At 38.8% G+C, this 23408-nt stretch overlaps 1 protein-coding gene across 14 annotated transcripts in view; it reads left to right on the top strand.

Annotated features, from left to right (window-relative positions):
• Positions 1-22468, top strand: part of LOC131223922 (protein BREAST CANCER SUSCEPTIBILITY 2 homolog B-like) — a 117489-nt gene extending 95021 nt beyond the window's left edge. For 7 of the 14 annotated variants that reach the window (XM_058219511.1, XM_058219510.1, XM_058219507.1 and 4 more), the window contains 2 exons: positions 21771-21881; positions 22176-22468. In XM_058219511.1, coding sequence (XP_058075494.1) covers positions 21771-21881; positions 22176-22331 — 267 coding nt within the window. In that variant the 3' untranslated portion in view covers positions 22332-22468. Of the gene's footprint in view, positions 1-21770; positions 21904-22044 lie in introns of those variants that run through there. The other 7 variants (XR_009160775.1, XR_009160771.1, XR_009160772.1 and 4 more) reach the window with 6 other exon arrangements.
• Positions 22469-23408: the final 940 nt, after the last annotated feature.

The following is a 23408-nucleotide window of genomic DNA, read 5'->3' as shown; positions in this document are numbered from 1 at the left end:
GGCTTGATTTCAATAGTAACTCATGGGGAAGGGTGACCTCAATAAGAGCTCCCCTCTCATTGATGGATTGACGACATTAGACTTGGTACGCCTACAAGTAGCCTTGTGGGCCCCACGAACTCTAGAGAGTTATTGAGGCCAACCCTGTGCGTAAATCCTACCGAGTTCACTGCTCCGGTCGCTTCAATGGGCCCCTCTTATGGATGGTGGTGAGTGACCTCCTAGGCGGCGGGGTTCAACGAACTCATGAGAGTTACAAAGACCAGATAACATAAGCCCTACTTGCTCTAACTACTTATGAACCTAAATTGTCGTTGCTCCAACTACTTACGAGCCTAAACTGTGGTTGCTCCAACTATTTACGAGCCTAAACTGTGGATGGCGCCTTAGGTTTGCTAATTGAACTCTAAGATAGTTCCATCCACTAAGGAGAATACTACGCAGAGCATGCTAACAAGCAAGAATAAAGTTATTGTCATGTCATGTCTCAAGCCATAAAGAAATATGCAATTGAAGCATGGATTGATAAAAGTTAAGTTATATTCAAAATTTGGGCTACAACAGTGTTGAGCTCTAAGGAGAATACTAAGCAAAACATACTAACAAGCAAAAGTTAAGTTATATTCAAAATTGCTTTGAAAAGCATGAAATTCTCATATATCTGGAAATTGTTAATACATATAAATTGCCAATGCATTACAATTATTTTGAGATGCCCACAGCTAGCATGAAATTTTGCATATCTTGTTTAAACTGAACTTGGACTATAACAGTGTTGAGCTCGGCTTCAATAATAAGTTCGGCCCGATCCGGTGCACCTGCAAGCTCCTGTTCTAAAGAGACAACAACCGCCTTGTGCTTTAGAAGTTTCGATTCTTCAAGCTTAACTATGGCAATGTTCTCAGCAATGTCAACCTTGATCTTGCTCTGCTTCAATTCTTCAGTTTGCTTCTGGGCCTCAAGATTAGCCATCTGCTCATTGATGGCCGCCAGAGTCTGCTCAGAGACCTTTGCCTGGTCGTGGAGTGAACCGCATTCCCTTTTTATATCTAGATATGATGTAGAGTTTTTGGATATTTTATCTTTAAGAAGCAGCAAGTCTTTCTGACGATGAAGTATCTCTGGAGCAATGACTATATTACTAGCAGACTCCAGCTACTGAAGGGAAGCATAGAATTGGATCAGAGAGTTGTGAAGTGCCGAGACATTGATCTTGGCTAACTTTGTAGAATTATCCAAAATTGCCAAGGCATCGCCGAGGAGAGCCCATTGCTCAGGGTCGTGGAACATGTAGGCTATGGCAGAAAGGGCGTTCTTGATTAAGAGAAGCTTATACGGATGGACCTTTTCTAAGGAGAGGTCCTATACCATTGCCATTGAATTGGAACCCGCATAAAAGCTTGAAGACGATATGACTGCGAGAAAAGCAAAGAAAGTAATAGTATGAGAAGAATGAAATGAGATAGTTCTATCTAAAGGGGAAGCCACGAAGCATGAAAATTTAAAATTATACCTGTTGCTGGAGCGAAGAATGAAGGGGCTGATGTAGTTAAGGCTCTGATAGTGGCAGGGATGATTGGCGGCTCACGGATCGCCGTGGCAGGCGTAACATTAAAAGATGGTTCCCTAATTGCTATGCTCGAATCTAGGGTCGTCGCAGCGTCGGGCTCCGATGGAAAGTGGATCGTATGAATAGTTGTAACAGGAACAATGGAGGATGCTATTGTGGCCTCATCGATCAAGGCATGTTCTGCATTAATGTCCGTCACCCCAGTGGCTACTGGAAGGACTGTCAAGTCCTGATCAACCTCCACGTTGTGTGGGGAAATCAATGTCGCTGCCACTATTTGCGCCGCCGGCACAAAGAGTTCCACCTCCCTCGATGAGGAGACCTCCACAATCCTGGGAAGGATTTGAGGCTTAGGTGGGGGAATGTTGATCGGTGGGATAGCGGGCATCTCGCGAGGAAGAGGGGAGTAGTTGGCGCTGAAAGTAATGAAGATGTTAGCCAGTGACGAGTAGCTAAATTCTCCATAATTGAGGGGTTCTTCTTCCGTAGGAGTGGCCGCTTGGTCAGTCGGGGTAGATACATTTTGTGGTGCTTCCTGACCAGTTGTAGCAGCTTCACCTATGACGTCATCCTTCTCATCAATATTTACTTCCCCTCTTTTGAGTCGCCGTCCTTAGAAGAGCTTCTCTCATCAGTAGAACTGCTACTTGAAGATGATTCTTCATTCTCGCTCCCTTCTGGAAATTCCTCCTCGGCAGGTTCTTCAATCATTACTTGCTGGCCTTTGTTGGTGGGGCGAACCCCACCTGTATGCGCCCTTACTTCTACAAGGGTATGGGAGATGCCCCGCTGGCTCTATTGCATATGGGGGGAACGGGATTGTGTCTGTGAGCGAGTCACGGGAGACGAAAAGCTCTTCCTTGCCGACCTCATTGAGGGAGATACAGCCGAAGGATTAGGCCTGCCTTCAGTACCTATTGCAGTCTCCCCAGTAGGGGGAAAAAGTGCGGTCATCAGTACTTGTGGAGTTGGGTCACTACGGTTTTCCATTGGGCTTGGAGTTGTAGTTATGGTAGACTGCTCTCCTGGCCTCCTTAATTCTTCTAAAGGAATGCCATATGCGATCTAGCCCTCCAAAGTGTTGGCGGGCTTCACTTCACAAATAGGCTTCTTTAGAGAAATCGTCAGTCAAATAATTCCTTAATCTCGGTGGAGCAATCCAAACAGGATAGTTCACCAAGTGGTAATGGCTTATCAACAAGGATTGGTGAACCCACCATTGCATCTAGCATTAGGAAGCTTGGACCTAGTGGTGGTAGCCTGACAACACAATGCGCGACCCCTCTTCTATATCAACGCCTAGTTGTATGGTCCGACACCGTAACTCATGATTCTATTGAAGATGCTGCAGTCCTCCAGGATCGTCTGATCATAGCCGAATTGGCAGGCGAACCTACTAGGAAAGTAGGGTTCGCGCCAGAACTCACCACCCTCCCCCAAAGGGAGGCTGATGGATTGGATGCATACGAAGAAGATGCACTCGCTCGGGGAAAGCGAGTTGTTGTCAATAGCCTCTCTGTCTTCAAGAACATTGGAGATGGGGAACTGAAAGAAAGAAATGGATTTTGTTCTCTCAATCATGTCTACTACCCAGTCATATGACTTCTTGACCATCTTACGCCTTTGGTAATGCTAGAGTGGAAGGCTTCTCCAGTTCTTCATAAGTCCAGGGGAAGTATACGCCAAGCCACCCTGCGAAGTAATGCTAGGGTGAATAAGCTAAAGACGCTCCGACTGCTGGGCTCTTGTAATGTGTAGCTACATCACTAAAGGCACGATTCAACGAGCAGAGGATTGGAGGAGCCAGGGAGTACTTTCTGCCCTCTGCCATTGCTCTTGTGACACAAATAAAGTTGGTTTGTTGGCATCGGCCCACTTGGAGCTGGGGAGCACCACGAGGCTGAGCCAATAGGCTAGAAAAGTGGTCAGCTCGCCATAAGCACTATACTTTGTAGGGCCCTCTAATTTTCCTTTTGTTCCTGCGTGTGGTTTCCCGCAAAGCTGCAAGGCCAAAAAGAGTAATATAGTTATTAAAGCTGTAATGAAAAAGTATGCAAAAAATCTAAGTGGAGCAGAGAAAGATAGAGGACGTACCACAAATCTCTGGTGAAATGAGCGAGCCAAATGAGATGCAGGACTTTGCAGATGTTGGGAAACTTTTCTATTTCTTTGAAAAGTTCGATGGAGCTTTCCAAGCCTTTTGGTTGGTGGTTGGTGGGCGAAAATTGTGCAAACTCCTTGTTCGTAGGCACGTACTCGTCGAAGAAACGACCTGTTATGGGGAGACCTGTCAATTGTCATCCTATGTAGGTTCCACAAAGTGATGCTAACTTCACCAAAGGGCAGGTGGAAGGAGTTGGTCGTCAGACACCAGTAATTGGGGAAACCCTTGAAAACAGTCTCATCTTTGTAATAGTAATCAGATGTGACGTCGATCGCATTTGGAAGGTTGATCTTGATTAGGACGTCTCATTGCTTCTTGATTATTGCCTTGACCCACGCGATGTACTAGTTGTGGGAAGACAAGATGCCATGGGTCTTGAACTCCTCCGTTCCCCATAGAGATTCTTTGGTACGGAAGCGTTGCTGCATTGTCTCGAAGTAGTGAGTGGGGAAGAGGTGATGAGGTTTCTAGCACAGCATCAAGAACCACATTGGAGATATTTTGCTGGTCCTTTGATGGGAACCCTTCTCTACCAAATGACCCTCTAAGATCTGCGGCTCCCTCATGACCCAATGGGTTGTGTAGAGAATCCTGTTGTGTGTCATCTGATCTGTGGGCTCGCTGTAGAGGATCGAGAAGTGACAACGCAAGTTCATGGGGATGATAACCATCTCGTCCTTAAAGGGACTGTTATATTTGATCATCTCCTGATGAACCTTCACACAGTTCCATGTGTTCAGAAGGCGCTTTTTATTAAACTCCTTGATCTTGTTTTGGAGTTGTTGTCCCTTGCTCTTTGATGATTTCCTCTTTGTAAAAGAGTGGATTCTCTATTAGCCGGCCTGGAACTGTCCGTTCTCATATTCGCAGTGGCCTTCAGCCAGTTCTCCTAATCCATCTCTTGACCCTCTTGGGGAGGTCTTTCTACATCCCCCATGATTATGGCCTGGCGTATGTGGCTGGCCAAGAAAGCTATGTGGTCTGAAAAATTTATCACTGGGGGGTTCGACTCTTTTGAAAAGAGAAGGATGCCTGACCGTAGTCTTGACCCTTTTTCTAAGGTGGTCGTTGGTTCAGGGGGATTGAAGGCTTTGAGATTATGACCTTTGGCTCCTATGAGATTGATGAGTAGGAGTTGTGTTCTTAAGAAGCGTCGGAAGTTCTCTTGCACTTTGCCATGAGATCAGAACATAAATGAGAAGCAGGATGGTATTTCAGCAGTTTGGGTACTTGGATAGGTTTCTGTTGAAGCATATGAGTGTTGTGCGGTCGCGCAAAAAAGGGCAGTTGTGCGAGCGTGCAAAAGAGGTCTGTTGCGCGGTCGCGCAATAGAATGGCAGAATGCGAGGAAGGAATCAGAAGCAGAGTCGGTTGAGTGAAGGAGGCCCAACTTATATAGGCAGCAGGACCCGATGTGTTGTTGCATGGACCCGACGCGATCGCGCAACAGGTGAAGTAAGGAGTTTTGCATGAGCAAAGGTTCGATTCCCCATTTGATTTTGTAGAAAAATAAAAGGAGGATTAAGGGGACATTCGTTGGAGCACAAAAAAGATGATTTATGCAAGATTGCTTTGTTGTGCGTCCGCACAACTAAGAAAGGATTGTTGGATGACTGGCTAAAGGGGAGCCCCTCTAGCTCGCACAGAAGCCTATTGCGCGACTACGCAACGAGGATATGTTGGATATGTTGTGTGACCACGGAATAACACTTTGTTGTGCGGGTTTGACAGCTCACACATGTGGAGGCTTATAAATACCCCTTCTCTCTCTCATTTGAGACACTAGTAAGCAAGGAGCATCAGAGAGACATTCAGGAGTTTCAGAGCCAAGAGATGCGGCATTCGGGTATCCTGCGGGGTGTACCACTAGAGAAAGGGAAGAAGAGGAAGTAGAAGGCTGGCCTGTTGCGCGGCTGCGCAATAGGATTTGCTTGCGCGACCATGCAACAGGAGTCCCCAATATCCCACATGTTATGTGAATTTACAGATTCGTCGGGGGTTTGTTCTCCCATGCACGTGTCTTATGCATATTGGCGTGAAGCAAGGGTTGGTATGTCCTGCAGAGAAGAGTTGTATGATGAAATGGGGATTAAACTCCATGTGTAGTTCATACATGGAACATTGGAGTGGAACTGATTTAATTTGAATACAAGTGTTACTGATAATAAACTTAAAAGAAATTTAGGAAAGTAAAGTATTGTTTTTAGTGAAAGTGATGGGGTAGGACATGCAATTCTTAACCCAGAAACATGGTTTGATGTACTATCTGCTAATGTAATAGAAGAAATAGACGACAATTTGACTAACTGAGACAATGCATTTTGTTTACTGTGATCAGAGGCACATAAATTAATGACCTAGGGGTACTATCACTTGATGCAAGACATACTGTACCTAATTAAGCATAAGTTGTTGAAGAGGATGATGCAAGAGTGGAACAATCCTTTAGAAGTCGAACATATTCCCCCTTGGATAAAGTAACTATCTCACCTGAGGTACTCGTCTTAGAAATAGAGGGAATGGGCTTAGGAGCATAGCTTTCAGTGTCACCTTCAGAAAGAGTGAACTTGATTCGCCCAAACAAGTTTACCCACAAGATCCTAACATTTATCAATTGTGTGGTGGCTAAGACCATAATGAGTGCACTAATGGTTACCAAGACAACTACTACCGAAATCTATTATGTGACCTTTCTTCCAGTTATTTCTTCGTCTCTTTAAATCTTTGCCACCAAACCAGTCACCACGTCCACGACCTCGACTTCCCCCATCACCTCTGCTGGACGTAGAAACAAGGGTTGAACAACTTGAAGGAGACTAACTCTGTGCGCTAATTGCTCATTGAACACGAGCAAATGTCTCGGTAATAGAGGGGATCTCGCTACCTCCAACAATCTAGGCCCGAACAAGGCTAACCGCCTCACACGGGTGGGGCCCGACTCACACGAGCCGCCCACCTCACACGGGCCGCCTACTCCGAGTGTGCCCCTGTATCTCACAAGCAACCCCACTCAAGCCCAGTGTGAAAATGCCCTTGCATTAGAATCCAAACTATGGAAAGGGTCATATGATTGCTTGGTGGAGTACCTTTCCCGTTTCCTTGGGTTTCCATGCTTTTCCTCGTATCCAAACATTAAACCTCTCTAATGTTTCACCTTGAGCACCTTAGATGATCAATAAAACATATGTGAAGTTTGCTGCTTGTCTCCTTGTTGAAGAGCGAACATACTTTGCGAGTTAAATTCCTTTCACCTGAATACATTTCTCTCATATTTTCCCATACTTTGTTTGCAGTCTTAGAAAAGATTGCGTTGATCTGGGGCTCCATAGCACTCCTTAGCAACACTCTAATCTAAGCATCCTCAGCCAACCAATCTTCATATTCTAATGAACCTTCTTCAGGTTTGGGGTAAGTCAAATATTTTAGCTTTCTTTTGCCTGTAAGGAATACCCCCACCGATGTGGCCCATTGTGAGTTGTTTGCCGGAAAATCGATATTATCATCGATAATTTTGGTATCGCTAAACTTGAGATACCGAAAACCCATAATTTCGTTTGTCTTCCAAATATCGGCGATATGTCGTCGATAATGTCGGTGAGAACGAAAATATCGACAATCCGACCATAATATCCGAGCTGTCGATCTACGTATATAGTTTTAAATTTAAAAAAAAGAAAGATCTTAGATTAGATTGAGAGAACCACATAGAGATGTACCACGGAGGGAGAATCGAACGAGGTGATTCAAATACTTATAGAGGGAGAATTGAATCGAGAGATTTCTCCGACTGCGGATGAAAACTTGCGTCGAGTTAGGGCTTGAAAAGAGAGACCCTCTATCGAAAACCTTATCTTTTTACTTTACTTTTTTCTTTTCTAAAATGTATGTTTTACACTGTTAAAAAGCATAGGTCACCATCATTTTATATCGAAACAAAACAAACAGTGTATATAACTTTTAAGTTAATTTTATAGTGTGAGTTTTACACCACTTAATAAAACTGATTCACCACCATTTTACAGAAAAAAATTACCATTGAAAGAAAACTTTTAAAAAAAGTACTTAGGTTGACCAAGATGGTGTGGCCCACCTTGATTATGTATTCTATATCCACGTCGCCCATCCGTTTTAGTAGAACATTTTAGGGCATGAGCCCAAAAATGCAGAAGATCCAAATCTCAAGTGGACCATACAATAATGGTGATCGAATGCCATACCATTAGAAACTTCCTAGGGCCCACCTTAATGATTCCATAATGTTTAGTCACCTAAACATGGATGAAGGGAAAAAACAAATATCAGCTTGATCCAAAACTTTTGTGGCCCGTTAATGGTCAATCACCATTGTTTCATAGGTCCACTCAAGATTTGAATCTGCTTCATTTTTAAGCTCATGTGGTAAAAGGATCTTGCAAAATGGATATATAGAATATATACATCAAGGTGGGCAGCACAGTAAGGGCCACACCGTCTTGGGTGATTTGATGGGATGGATGGATGGATGGGATGGATGGATGGATGATGGATGATTAGATGTGATGGTTTGATGGTTGAATGGATATATGAGATTGATGGATGTTTGAATGATTGGATAGATAAATGAGATGGATGGATAGATGTTTGGATGATTTGATGAGATGTATTGATGGTTAGATAGAAAAATGGGTTGAATGGATGAATATTTGGATGATTGGATGAGATGGATGTTTATATGATTTGATGTGATGGATAGATGGATGGGATGGATGATGTGATGGATGGATGGATTGATTGATAGATGAATGTTTGGATATGATTGGATGAATGTTTGGATAGTTAGATAGATGTGATGGTTGGATGTTTGGATGGATAGATGGGATGATTGGATTGTTAGATGGATGGATCAATAGATGGAAGATTGGATGAGATGGTTTGATTATTGGATGAATGGTTTGATCGATGGATGGTTGGTAGGTTGAATGGATGGTTGGTTGGTAGGTTGAATGTGATGAATAGATGGACGGGGGTTGGATGGATGGATGGATGGATGCGATGGATGGGTGATTGGATGGTTAGACCATCATGTATATGTATTTTATTTATAAATTATATGCTTAATTATGCATGGATGTAAAAATGTATGAATGTACCATGCTTGTTTGTTTACTTGTTAATTGGTTTAATGAAATTTTAGTGATTGTTGTGTTAATAATGGATTGATTTCTTACGATAGGACATGTTGTTAAGCCCTTATTAAAAGAAATTTTATCATCTATGCATTCTTTTTACAATTTTTTTATTCATAAATATGCAAATACGTATATTTAGGCATCTTATGAAGTCTCATTAAAAAATTCCTCAATTTTCCCCATGTTTGCTAGCGTTTCCAGTTATCGGCGATATTATCGACAATAACAATATTATATCTTTATCTCTGGCCAATGAAACTTGTAGTGATACCGATAACTCGAACACTAGACCCAGCCCATTGCAAGCAATTTGATCTATTGATTTTGGTTGATTTAATTTGGAAGTTCACCGACTTGGATGAAGATAGAATACTTGGCTTTATTCTTTGTATCCTTATATTTAGGGGAATGAAATAAATAATCAAGGGAAGAATGTTTGACTTGAACTCAACACGTATATTAGAGTCCGATGTATACCAATGGACACAATGGTTTGACGCCGCTTCTTGCTTCAACACCTTGACATGCACATTGCTTCTTCAGCACTCGTCACACCCACATTCAACACGTACTAAACTTCTTGAAATCTGACCATAAATCTAACACAAACGTCTGATGCCCCTACTTTTATCCATTACAATGGATTTAGGTGAAAGAGGGCATCACATGCCTTCACGAACCACGATTACCCAACCAACCATACAATGGGTATGAGAGAATTGTGTAGCTCACCTCTCCAATGATCTTAGATCTCCACCTCAAAGAAAAGAAAAAAAAAAAAAAGAAGAAGAAGAAGAAATAGGGGAGAGAAGGAGAAGGAGGAGGAGGAGGAGGAGGAGGTTGGTTATCTGATTATTTTTAGTCCTTTCCAAAAATTATGATGGTGGCTGTCAAATGGACCGTTAGTGTTAATTTGGGTGGCATATATTTACCTAATCTAGACGTCCAAATTGTTGGCCCTAGAATGGATGTGGCTCGGGGCATAAATTAAATTGGATGACCCTAGCCGTCAAATTGGTGGCCATTAGATGGGCATTTGAAAAGGAAAAGTGGCCATTGGCCATTTTCAAAGAAAAATGATTGTTTGCTGTGTGTTTTTGGGCCATGCTCCATATGGGGATCCACAGGGATTGGGAAGAACACTTCTAGAACTAAACTAGGTTCGCTCTAACGAATTAAAAGAGTTGTAAAAACAATAATAAACTAAGAACTAAGGATCCAGTGATCTGCTTCTAATCAATCTACAACTCTAGCTCACTGATTCAACTTCGATAACTCAATTGGAATCAAATAATGATTCCTTCCAATCGGAGAATAAAACAGTTAATTCAAGTATAATTCACCAACAAGACATGAACTTCAATTGAATGATTCTCTTATGAAGAACAAAGTGATTGATCGTAGGGAATTCCAAGCATCCATTGTACCTGTAGTTTACAATAGCATATGGCCTTGTAGACCTTCTACAGAGTTCAACGAGGAGCACCTATGAAGAGTCTTCTAGAAACAGTCCAATACTTTCTCCTCCATGCCCACAATATTTCTCAATTTAATCCAAGTCCACTTGTTAGAGAATGAAAGAAGCAAATAAAACATAGAAACCTAGGGAAGAAAAGTGTTGGAAAATATTTTTCATTATGTAGGGTTTTATCTGTAAATATGCAAAGTAGGGTCTTATGTGTAATTTTGTGTTTATTAGGATATTATTTGTAAATAGGGGAAACCCTACACACACACACACACACACACACACACACACATATATAAAGATAATAAGACAGTTTTTTTTTTTTTTTTTTTTTTTTTTTTGTTTTTTTTGTTTTTTTGTTACACACGTACACACACCCCCACACACTCACGCTGTAGTGGAATTTCACCACCCATGGATGGTAGAACCCTTGACCGGGTGTTGAAACTCCCGAGAGTCTACCACCCGAGCAAGAGTAAGGATCCGGATCCATTAAATCTTTGTTTCATTGTTCTATATATATATATATATATATATAGTAATTGAAGGCGAATATTATTATTTCAGCATAAGGCATATTTTGGAAAGATTTCATAACACTAGAATTGAAGGATTGAAGAAGAAGAACGACGTCGACGAAGCTTCTCTAACTTGATATCTCTCTCTCTCTCTCTCCAAGGCCTAAGATACTCTAAATTGAGTTTAGAACTCCTTAAATAAGTGTTTCCACCGACTTTGGAAATAAGTTTCATAATTTCACAAATTCACATAACTTACACAACCTTTGAGAAAACTCTTTGATCGAATCTTGCAATCGACAACCTATTTATAGGACCAAAGATGTGTAAAAGTATCCAACAACCAAACTTGAAAATTTAGAATTTCTTGTTTGAATCAAATCCAACTTTGATTGTATCAAGCCCCATTGAAGGAACATAGATGGACTCGAAGTCCTAACAAGAATTCCTGAAAATTGCACTTTAATTCTTCAAAGCTTTCGGACTTCAAAACTTGGTTTCTTCAAAGCTCCTAATTGTTGGATCTTGCTCTCCATTAAGCTCTAATATTCATAAATGTCTCGGATCATCTCTATCTTCCATCTAAGGTACTTGTTTTCTTTGATCTTCAACACTTCAGTTCTTTAATTCCTCATCTTGATCTCTTTTCGGGCTTTAAAAACTTTCATCTTAGACTTCAAATTCTTTTGAACATTGAAAATTTTTCTAATCACGCCATTTTAGCATTTAAATGTAAGGGAAAAGGATGCAAATCAGGGGATAAATATGCAATATTTAACCCTTAATACATGTGTACATGTACACGCATGTTTTCTTTCATTCACCAAAGCATTTCATGCATCCATGCATTTGCGCGACCATGCAACAGGAGTCCCCAATATCCCACATGTTATGTGAATTTACAGATTCGTTGGGGGTTTGTTCTCCCATGCACGTGTCTTATGCATATTGGCGTGAAGCAAGGGTTGGTATGTCCTGCAGAGAAGAGTTGTATGATGAAATGGGGATTAAACTCCATGTGTAGTTCATACATGGAACATTGGAGTGGAACTGATTTAATTTGAATACAAGTGTTCTTGTTTGCTTAAAGAGATGTTGGAGTGGCCTTGGTGACCCTAAGTTTATGAAGAAGGCCAAGGACAAATAATTTCACTGCTAGTCAACATTGCCCAATATTTAGCTTCGACAAAATACTTAGATGCAATTTGTTGCTTCTTACAGTTTCCTCATCCCATAATAGTTTATTATTCCTCTGGCTCAGCTCATCAACAGTCCCTCAAACTACTGAGAAACAATTGAAGGTTTATTATTGGTAGAAGAGTAAGGATATGTCATCTGAGGATGTTATCAACCACAAATATCCATCCTTGTCTCCTCTGAGTTCTCATGTTTTGGTAACTTTACCCGTAGATTTACCCATACCTTGGGAAAAGCAAAACGATTCCCTACTTCTCATCCTAATAGCAATTTTGTATCTTGCAAATTTCTCTCCTTCAAGCATATATTTTTTGAATTTCCTTTGTTTCTGTTCCATACCAAAGTTGCAAACAATGTTGTCAAATTGCATATGCAATTGTATGCGACTGGCATATGTTGTTTGTATATGCCATTGCATACTTGCATATGCGATTGCATATTGCTTTGTTTTTTTTTTTTTTTAAAAATTTAAAAATATGTAAAAAAAAAGGGAAAATAAAAAAATTGAAAAAATCTTTAAAAAATTAGGAAAATCTATGCCTAATTACTACAAGTGATTGGATTGGGTTCTTTTACCTATTTCATTGTGTTTGAGTGTGTGAGACTGTTAGACCATATATAAATTAAGTTATATATTTAATCATTTAATTTATTTTTACATAAAATTTAACAAAACAAACAACATGTTACATTAAGAGAGTATTAATTATTAAAAATTTTGATTTTTTTTTTTTTTAAAATTTATAAATGATAACTTGAAGAACCCATAAGTTATAAGTTGCTACTTAATTTACAAATAGAAATTTTCTATTTACAAAAAAAAAAAAAAAAAGCACTACTCGCAAAGTTACAAGTTTCAACTTATTGACTTATAAATTTAATACATAAAAATAAACATACTAACATAGGCTACTATACATATATATGATGATACATGGATTCAATGGCCATTTTTTAACCATTGGACTTATCTGCCATTGCATACTCGCATATGCAATCGCATACTTATTGCACAAAAAGTATGCCATCGCATACTATGTTGTATCGCAGATGCTATCATGGCATATGTGATCCTTTTGGAAAAAAATGGCATACCGCATATGCGATCACACATTACAACAATGCTTGTAAATGCTTTGGTTTATCCCCCATGGAAAGTTGTCATGATGAAAGGGATGATTGCATTGGAAAAGCAGGGATCTTGGTATGTAGTTGATTTTTCAGAAGGAAACCATGTTGTTAGTTGTAAGCGTTGCTAAATCGAACTTGATTCGGGTTCTTTGTAATGTGGCTAATAGAAAAATGTGTCCTTTATTGGCTCGACACTAAAAATGCTTTCTTTCGTAGTGATCTTTAGGAGGAAATGTGATGTAAGACATGATTTAATGCTAGCATGCAACGTGGAGATTATGAAAGAGTCCATAAAGTAATTCAATTAACAAAAGATACTAACCTACCAAGTAATTAGGAGTAAACAATAGGAAATAAAATCTAATTTAACCTAAATCATATGCCCGCATTCTAAGAAATCATATAAATCAATTAAAACTAGAACCGATGGAAGGATAAAACTTCCAATTTAGCATAGACACGTTCCACGCTCAAGGGACAGATTTGTAGGTTTTATGATTAGGGTTAGGAAGGGAAAAATCTGAAATTTGGAAAATTAAGGTTCATGGGAATTGGGGATTTTGGAATTATCGTTTTTAGAAATTGGGGAAAATAGAAAATTAAAGATTTAGGGTTTAGAAGGTTGTAATGGAAGGGAAAAGAGGAAGATAAGAGAAGAAGAAGAAGAATACCTTTTGAAGAAGAGAGGGGAAGGATGTAGGAAGAAGACTACCTTTCGAAGATGATGAAGAGGTAGGATGTACCTTGGGGAATCCACCACCAAACAAGTTTCTACGCTTCCACAATTTAATGGGAAGGGAGGTTTTTTTTTTTTTAAAAAAAAAAAAAAAAACCGTAGAAAACAATGAGGAAAATTCCTACACACGAGAGAGCTTCTCTCTTCTTCTTTTTTCTCAATAACACCACTAGGGTTGGAACTCCACTCCCCTTGTGGTTTTATAATTATAAAATTTTGGAATTAAAATTCAGTATAATTACAACTATGCCACTCACTTAAGTAAAGTGGCCAATTATCCAAAATAAGAAAACTAAAACATATTATCAATCTCAACCATCAAATAACTCCTAAAAATAACAAAAAACATAAAGAAAGCAAGATCAGAGTCCAAGGGGCCCAGATCTAAAAGATCCGATGGCCTGATGGCCTGATCGATAAGATCCAATGGTTGGATCGACACGAAATATAAATCCTATGACTAAAATGATCTCCTAAGCAACCCACATGCATCATCCCAAGGTGGGGTCTTCCTGATGCACGTCCAATGCATGTGGGGTCTTCAAAATGGCCTGACGGGCCCCATCTGGAACTCGTTTCCCATCCACAAAGAAAGTTATGCTGATGTGGATGGTCGTCTCTGTCTTTGGTACACCCAGTAGGTCCTCTAATGTCCCCATCAAAATGTTTTTGGCATTGCATCTAGGTGTTAATCCTCGGGGTGAAAGTGAGAAGTCTGCTTATTAAAGAAGGCAATTTATGGTCTAAAGCGATCATGGATTCAACATGGTTTGAGAATCTCAACAATCGCCATTTATTGTCTATACTAGTAATAATGAAGAGGGAATTCGGCAAGTGAAATCTTATCTACAAATTGTAATTGATATTGAAGATGGACCCTTAAAATGCTTCATTGAAATTGAAGTTCCAAGATTGAATAGAGGATCTTCATATCTTAGAGAAAGTATGTTCTCGATCTTCTCACAGATACAAGCATGTTAGGTGCAAGATCTATAGTCTCCAATCGAAGTTAACCATTACTTCATGATAAACAATCTGAAACTCTTAGTGGTGTGAGCACATATCATCGTCCAGTAGGATGGCTAATCTATTTAACAATTATTCGCCCAGATATTGCATGTGTGATTAGTTCGGTGTGCTAGTTTATGCATGGCCCATGCTTTCATCATCTGGAAGATGTCCACCGTATTCTTCACTACCTACAATCTACTTTAGGAAAAGGACTATTATATTCTTGTCATGTTCACCTGAACTTGAGTGGGTATTATAATTCTTATTGGGTTGGTTCAGCTAATGATAGAACTACTACTGGATATTGTACTTTTATGGGAGGAAACATGGAGACATGGAAGGGTGAAGAGCTGAGTGTTGCTGCTAATTCATTTGCAAAAGCTGAATACCAAGCAATTGTGAAAGCGACGTGACCTTATGTGGCTTCTTCTCTATTGCAGGAAATAGAATTTGTTATTTCCAGTGTTATCCCTCTTCAATGTGACAACCAGTGTTCGAAATATTGGTATCGCATTACGTATCGCATTCTTGGGATACAGATACGTATTGGTTATCGCATGGGATATATCGGTTGTATCGTGTAATGTATCGCTGTTGTTGGAAACATGGGGAAACACTGGGAAATTGGTTGAATTTTTCGATGAAACTTCGGTGATTGTGAAAAAAGACATCAACACACACTTATAAATCAAAACATTACAAAAAACAAGTACGCATAATATATTTTCTTTGTATGGGGTCCTAATTTATGCACTGTCTAACTAAATTGATGCAAGTATATTCAATGTCTATTCATATAATTTATAAATGTAAGAAGGCGTGTGGAAACACAAGCAATACATTCAAAAGCAAAAGAAGAATCACTAGATTAAGTTACAGACATGTTTGATGTGATGTTTGAACACAGATTGCAAACGATTTGCGAGAAATTGGGAAATTTTGATTTTTTTTTTCAATTTTTCGCAACTCGGCCCATCTCCTTCAAATCTCAAAATTGAAGCTCCCAATCCATGATTTTTCATGTAGAACATGAAAAATCATGAATTTGTAACAATTTGACACTAATTTAACATGATTTACTGAAAATAAGAGCGTTGAAATTCGAAAATGTTCACTAGAACGAACATGTGGGATATATCGCACTACTTGTGCATTTCGTATCACACTAGTGGGATACAAGATATATCGTGGGATATATCGGCTGATATTGTCGATATTTAAAACAGTGGTGACAACTAAGCTACAATACATATCATGAGCAATCCTATTTTTCATGAGCGAATGAAGCACATCGAAGTAGATTGTCATTTTGTATGTGACAAGGTTGCCTCGAAGATAGTTCTTCCCCTTGTTCATTTGGATAATTAGGTGGTTGGCATCTTTATCAAAGCATTTAGTTGGCATCATATATTAGCAGTGTTGTCAAAATCGTTATCATATCATCAATGGTAAGCTTTTTTACAATTTTCTTAAGAAATTGAAAAAAAATGAAAAATATAAATAAATCAGACTTTTTTTAAAACTAATCTTCCTTTTGCCATCAATGTGCACCAAGTAATACCATGTCATGGTAGTGTTAAAGGATTCTTATTCCTTTATTTTTTGTCTTCATTTTTTTTGTCTTCCATGAAATTTCCCTTAAAAAAACATGCGAGGATCCTTTGATAATTTATGTTCTTGTTACCTTTATTGAATGTTGAATCATGGTGAAAAAGCAGCCTTTGATACTATAGACTGACGAAAAAGGATATTTTGATTTGCAAACATCATTCCATAAGGCATATATGTTAGCATGATCATAACCATCTATAAAAACGTTACAAGTAAGTCATACATCAATTTGGTGTTTCAACTAGTTAAGAAGTAAGAAAAAAAAAGCTACATGATTTAACGTTGAAGAGAATATATATCATGTAATCTCTTGTAAAGAACAAATAAAAATAATTTACCTTTTCTAAATGATTCTTTAAGCCCCCACCTATTTAAAAACATAAAATGAAAGCCAAGTGAAGCTTAAAATAGAAGAGAACAAGTATAATTTGAATCATAAATCGTAGGATTCAAATCATAGAATCGCAGGATTCATATAAAAAGGGATCCAAGGTTGGGATTCAAAATGTTTTGTTTAAGATTCGACTAAAATCATATCTCGTAAATCGTAGGATTTTGACGACACTATATATTGTTACCAAGTTGGGGATGTATGGCATTTATGTTTAGTTTGAGGGTGAGTGTAAGAGAATGTGAAATTTGGGGTTATGATGTATGTACTTATTTTCGATGCACCAGTTGCACACCTTTCCTTTACTTTTGTTTTAGTATGGTTTTCGATAAAGTAACAAGGGGAGGAGAAAACAAAACTCTCTCTCTCTCTCACTCTCACACACACAGGGTGAGTGTAAGAGAATGTGAAAATTGGGGTTATGATGTATGTACTTATTTTCGATGCACCAGTTGCACACCTTTCCTTTACTTTTGTTTAAGTATGGTTTTCGATAAAGTAACAAGGGGAGGAGAAAGCAAAACTCTCTCTCTCACTCACACACACACACACACACACTCTCTCTCTCTCTCTCTCTCTCTCTCTCTCTCTCTCATAGTTGGCATTAGAATATAAAAAATAATAATCATAGATTGCATTATTAGAATGAATGAAGGACCAACAAATATGCACCAACTAGTAGTAGATGATCATGAAACAGAGTAGCTTGCCCAATCTACACTTATCCAATCAATGAAACCATGTGGAGGAAGGAAAGAATAAGCCTCAACTAATAATTCGATGGACAAGATTCAGATGTGAGCGTTGAGGGTCAGATGAATTGACCAACTACATTAGCAGCATGCGCTCTATCATGTCAAGTCATGTGAAATAAATGAGGTTGCTGACAAGTTTTTTGCATGGACTGGAATTATCCAGAGGACTCATTTCTCTGAAATTTAACATTTAGCTCCATGTGTATTTTAATGGTGTGTTCTCAGTTAAATCTACTAGCCTAAATTGGTAGTGTGGATTGGGTTTGTTGCATTAGAAAGAAAAATGGACCCTTTTCTGCAAATGGTGATGATGTTTTGGTCTAGAATGGGATGCATTCTAAAAAAGAATCTTTTTTAGTAAAATTGGGGATGGGTCATAAGGGTTGAATCTAGGCATGCAACAAGGGCAAAGGGTTTTCATACATGGAAAACCCTATCAAGGTTAGGTTATTCTCAAGGTATTCTGTATCGGTAACGGTGGTCGTAATGGTCACCACCGTTATTAATACAGTTATTGGCTGTAACGGCCGATATGGATGCGTAATTACCGTTACAACTATCGTAACGTTGATTTTATTTTTATTTTTTTGCCTAGAAAATTCTGAAAAAAAATATATTTAGAAAATCCATAATAATGTAAATATTCTAAATATGGTTTTTTAAACATGTTTATTGTAGCGTAACGGTCCACTCTTTGGTGAGAGTGTTGTATCTGGTTGTCTGGTGAATTTATGAACATGGTTATGTGTTTCTAATATTTACACATCACAATCAAGCATTAGAACTAGATATTGGGGGAAAAAAGGCATAAATAACATTTTTTTCCATTTTTCTTGAAAAAATGGCCATCAGAGCTTCTATTCACTCAAATCGCTTTAATCCACAATTTTGATCTTAAAAACTATTGTAAGAGTGGCCGAAATTTGTTGTGGAATAAGCTAGGAAGGTTTTTGGAATAAGAAATGTGAAAAAAATGAGGAGAAAACGGATTTGAAAAGAAAAAAAAATAGCGATTGTTTTTCGATCGTTATGGAAGTAACGGTACGGCCCCCGTAACGGCTAATACGGTCCCAAAAAATTAATTGCCCTGTTTCACCCCCGTATCGCATAATAGTGACTGTTACCTATACATATCAGCCTTTACGGCTGTATTGTAACAGATACGAAACACCTTGGTTATTCTTTATCTACATGGGGAAAATCTTCCTATTGCTCAGAGGATGGGCAAACATTCTTGTACCAAACATCGTATTTCCATATTTACCTTTTTTTCTCCCAATAATTTTGCATTATCTCTTTCCTTCCATTTGTTCCCAAGTCATATCAGGAAGTCTCGTCTCATGAGGGTGGAGGCAGGCTATGGAAGAACAGATGGCTTCTCTTCATCATACTAGTATTTGGGAGCCGACCCATTTTCCAGCTGGCAATTGGGCTGTTGGATGCAAGTGGGTGTATACCATTAAGTTTAAACTTGATGAAATAATCGAAAGATTGAAAGCTCGATTAGTTGCCAAGGGATACACTCAAATTCTCAGAGTTCATTACACTTAGATGTTTTCTCTGGTTGTTAAGCTCAATTCTATCTTTATTATTCTCTTAGTTGCAGTTAACCATGGCCGATCCTTGTTCCAAGTTTACATTAAAAACACATTTCTTCATGATGATCTCATAAATTAAGTCTATGTAGAGCAACCATGTGGGTTTGTTGCTCAAGGGGAGTCAAATAATGTGTGTAAATTTCATAAGGCGATCTATAGGTTGAAGCAATTGTTATGGGTGTGGTTTGACAAGTTCAATAAGGCTGCGTTGGCCTATGGGTTACAAAGGAGTAAGGTTGATTATTCAGTCTTCATATGGTGAGGTGCATCTGGGTTAATTGTGTTAATTATGTATGTGGATGATATTGTGGTCACAGGTAGTGACAATAGAGGGATTGAAGAACTCAAGCAATACCTTTATTGTCATTTTCTGAAAAAAAGATTTGAGTCATCATCAGTATTTCCTAGGGATGGAGGTTACAGGATCAAAGGAAGAGGTTAATCTATCACAATGAAAATATATCCTAGATTTATTTACAGAAGCAGGTCTTCTTTGTGTATCAGAGATTCTTTGATAAGAAATTTGTCTATCGGCTCAACCTACTCAAGGTCAACCAAATAAGCCTAATCTAACACAAATCAAGCATGATTTGATGAACTGGGCACATTATATTGAAATACAACAAAAAAGAGGGTGAAAAAATGGAAAACCAAAAACAAGAACAAAAAAAAAGTGATTGTTTTCCCCTTATATATTTTTTTTTCGTCTATTTTTTTGTTTCCCCACAAAATAGGAATAGATCTAGATAATTGAGTTTTTAAGCTTCCTCCATGGTCGAAATGAAGAAACAAGTGAATGAAATTAGAGAATGGTTGGATTTTTTATAGAAAGGCCTTCATGACTGTATCAGCTAGTATGGCTGATACGGCCTTTTTTTTTTTTCAAATGGATCTGTTGACTTCCGTTTCGCATAACACGGGAGGGTGATTCATTGTAATCAAATTTCAAGACCATGATCCCAAAACCAAGAGAGAAAGTTCTAGGAGTTCTTGGACAAACTGACAACACCCCAATAGTAATTGCATCTTAAAACAGAAAAGTAACCTGAAAATTGATCTTCCATCTTAATATAAACAGATCCTGACCTTCAGTTAGGCTTCATAGAACTATTTTCGGCAAATAGGCAGGGGCAACCAGGTTTTTCTTACGATCTGATGAAAGATGCTGAGATTGGATTTCAGCCAGCCTGTGATTTTCTAGGAAAATATACATAAAGAAAATTCCATTTCCTAGACATGTAGTTGCCGAAAAATGCCAAAGAAGGTACCTAACTCTCAGAAGTCATGCTGTATCAGATCCCTAAGATAGTTCAATTGAAGTTGATTTAATGACACCACAGTAGGCCAACCATGGATAGATGCTGATGAATATGTACAGATATCGTTTCTTCATCTTTTCTGCAGCTCCAATGTTATAAGAGGGTTTTAATCGTAACCAAAAAAAAAAAAAAAAAAAACCCTAACATGATGACACTTTAAGATAATGGAAGAAGCTGAAAGGAAGATTAGTGGAGGAATAAGAGAAGAATAGACTGGAAGACCTGTGAAAACCCTTTTGGCTTCCATGCTTTAAATAAAACTAAGCATATTGTCAAATTACAAGAATGCCTTCGTAGATATGTTGATTATTGCATGCACATTGAAAAGGAAGAGGAATAAATATATATGACTGGAACTCTGCTTGCATGATAGACTAGGTATCGTCACGAGTATCTCCTTTAGAAACTCCTCACTGCCAATGTAGCAAAAGCATGCAAGATCCTTGGTTGGTCAGTAGATGGTTGCCACTGCTAATGTGCCCTAGCCCAATAATCAGTCTGGCTAGGTCATCAGGTGAACCACACACGTACATTGAATGTGGATAGTCATCTTTCTTTCTTTAAGCCATCTGTTTTCCATAATCACTGGGTCAGAAAACTGGTATGCTTGTTCAACCACGGGCAGCATAAGCAGCACATGTAGCATTCATTCTATTGGCAGTGACATGATGAAATTACTCATGCTAAAACAGTATAAACAAAGGTAATGAGAGATTGTGGGATTGTTATCTTTCAGTTAGGTATGTACGTTGTAGCAATTTTCAATTAGGGTCATGGGGTCTGACTGCATGACTAATACTCCTGATTGGGGGATGAGCAAGAAATGAAGCTGCTGTACATCCTAGAGAATGATTAAGGTAAGTTCAAGAATCTCAGTTTAGGAAGTCCTGAATCCCTACTGGGAATTGAAATTCTAGCCTGAGAGGAAATGCACTCTTCAATTCATTGAAAGTGATTGTTAGAATGATTGAATTTCACTGTTCAATACTCTCATGGTTGCAGCCCCCCATCAGATTTTGCTAGATCAATCTTCCAACTCTTTTACACTATGCATATCCAGTAGCTTGGTTATAATTTTTCTGGGTTTACAGATATGGTAGTTGATTTTAAAAATGATATGGTGATTCATGCAGGTTACTGAAGAGGCGACTTGCAGCACAGGCATATACAGGACCTGGGCTACTCATCGTCTGGGTACCACCATATTGCATGTCCTGGCCCAAAAATCAAGGTTCACTAATCAGGTTAGCCCTTGTATAGCCTGAATTTGGACCATTGGTCATCTTTCCCTAACCATTCATTTTTTTCCTTGTACATATGTGGCCCACCTGATGAGTGGGCCAGCCTCATTTTGGACTAGGGCATGTTACCCATGGACCCACCTAATTATTGGATCTGATCTCTTAGGCATGTGGCATGTTGGGACACATGGCATGAATTATCTTCAATCCCCTCATGTGGATCACCCTAGCAATTGTCTTTAGATTCTGTTAATTTTCTATCGTTCGTTTTCAACATGAACAAGCATGAAAATCCAGTGCCAAAGCCTGTCTCAGCAAACAAGAGCCTGCCAAACCTCTCGCCCTCATTCATGCTGGGAATGGAGATGTTTATATACACCAAAACTGTGTAATGCTCAACCCGGGTTCGTTTTGTTGCGTGTAACTGCATGTGAAGAGGATGTCAACTGTTAAAATGCATGTCTTTCTTTTGTAATTTTTGTGAAATTGCTTGTAAAAAGGATATCAGAACCTTGCATTAGCTGTCTTAAAATGGACATTAAAGAAGAAGGCGATGCCAATGATCAGCGTTTCACTCGATTGGCTTATAATCTATTGTCACATATAATTGTAGTTTTTGGGCCATTGCCCATTCGCATTGTGGCCCCACCAAGTAGTGGTTTTGATTGCCCCAAACATGAGATTAAAGAGTGTCTGGGCCTCCATTGCCAACATGCTTGCGTTGCCTCCCCTGGTTTCTTTTTCTTGGGAGCATTGGTGAGCAGAGCATGATTAGACCTACTTTCACATGTGTTCATCCCCACTATTGTCATTCCTCATGAGAGCCAATCGGAATACATTACGTGTGATTTGTACAAATCCACTTCCACATGGTGTATCTCTCAAAATAGATTATGCGTGATCTTTACAAATCTGCATGGTGTATTTGAAGATTTGAAAAAATTTCTTGGCAAACAATAGTAGAAGCGTATCAAACAATGCCAAATCACTGTCTAGAGTGACCGATTGAAAAGCAATCATTAAGGAGCGGTTACAGGACATAGTAGAGGAAGCCAAGTAGTGGTGAACGGAACGTGAGAAGGATCCAAATGATTGGATTAAAACTATAAATATCAAAGGAATTTAGCAAGAAAAATCGTCTCATATCAACCCAATCAAACCAAACATTACCTTTCAATTATCCTTTTAATTTATTAGTCAATTTACATTCTATATTGTAATTATTTACTCTCTATATTAAGCAAATTAAATTTCTTAGTGTAATCCTCTACTTTCAACTTGTTGTTTACAATCCGTAGTGTAATCCGTAGCACTAATCAAGTAACTGGTAATTTTAGCTATAATTTGAGTATACGCTCGCACGCTAGATTCAATTCTTCACTCCGAAACATGTTTCGCATCTGTTATCCGTGATTGACTATAAGAAGCCCATTCTCATTTTACTTTATCTGTATTGAAAAGTCCTATCGCACGGAAGGCAAAGGTGCAACCCATCATCGGAGGACGAACTCCACCCTCTGATTATCGCTT

The sequence above is a fragment of the Magnolia sinica genome, chromosome 13 (genome assembly GCF_029962835.1).
Source record: "Magnolia sinica isolate HGM2019 chromosome 13, MsV1, whole genome shotgun sequence".
Lineage (NCBI taxonomy): Eukaryota > Viridiplantae > Streptophyta > Magnoliopsida > Magnoliales > Magnoliaceae > Magnolia > Magnolia sinica.
The sequence above is the reverse complement of the archived record's forward strand: the minus strand, read 5'-3'. Positions and strand labels throughout refer to the sequence as shown.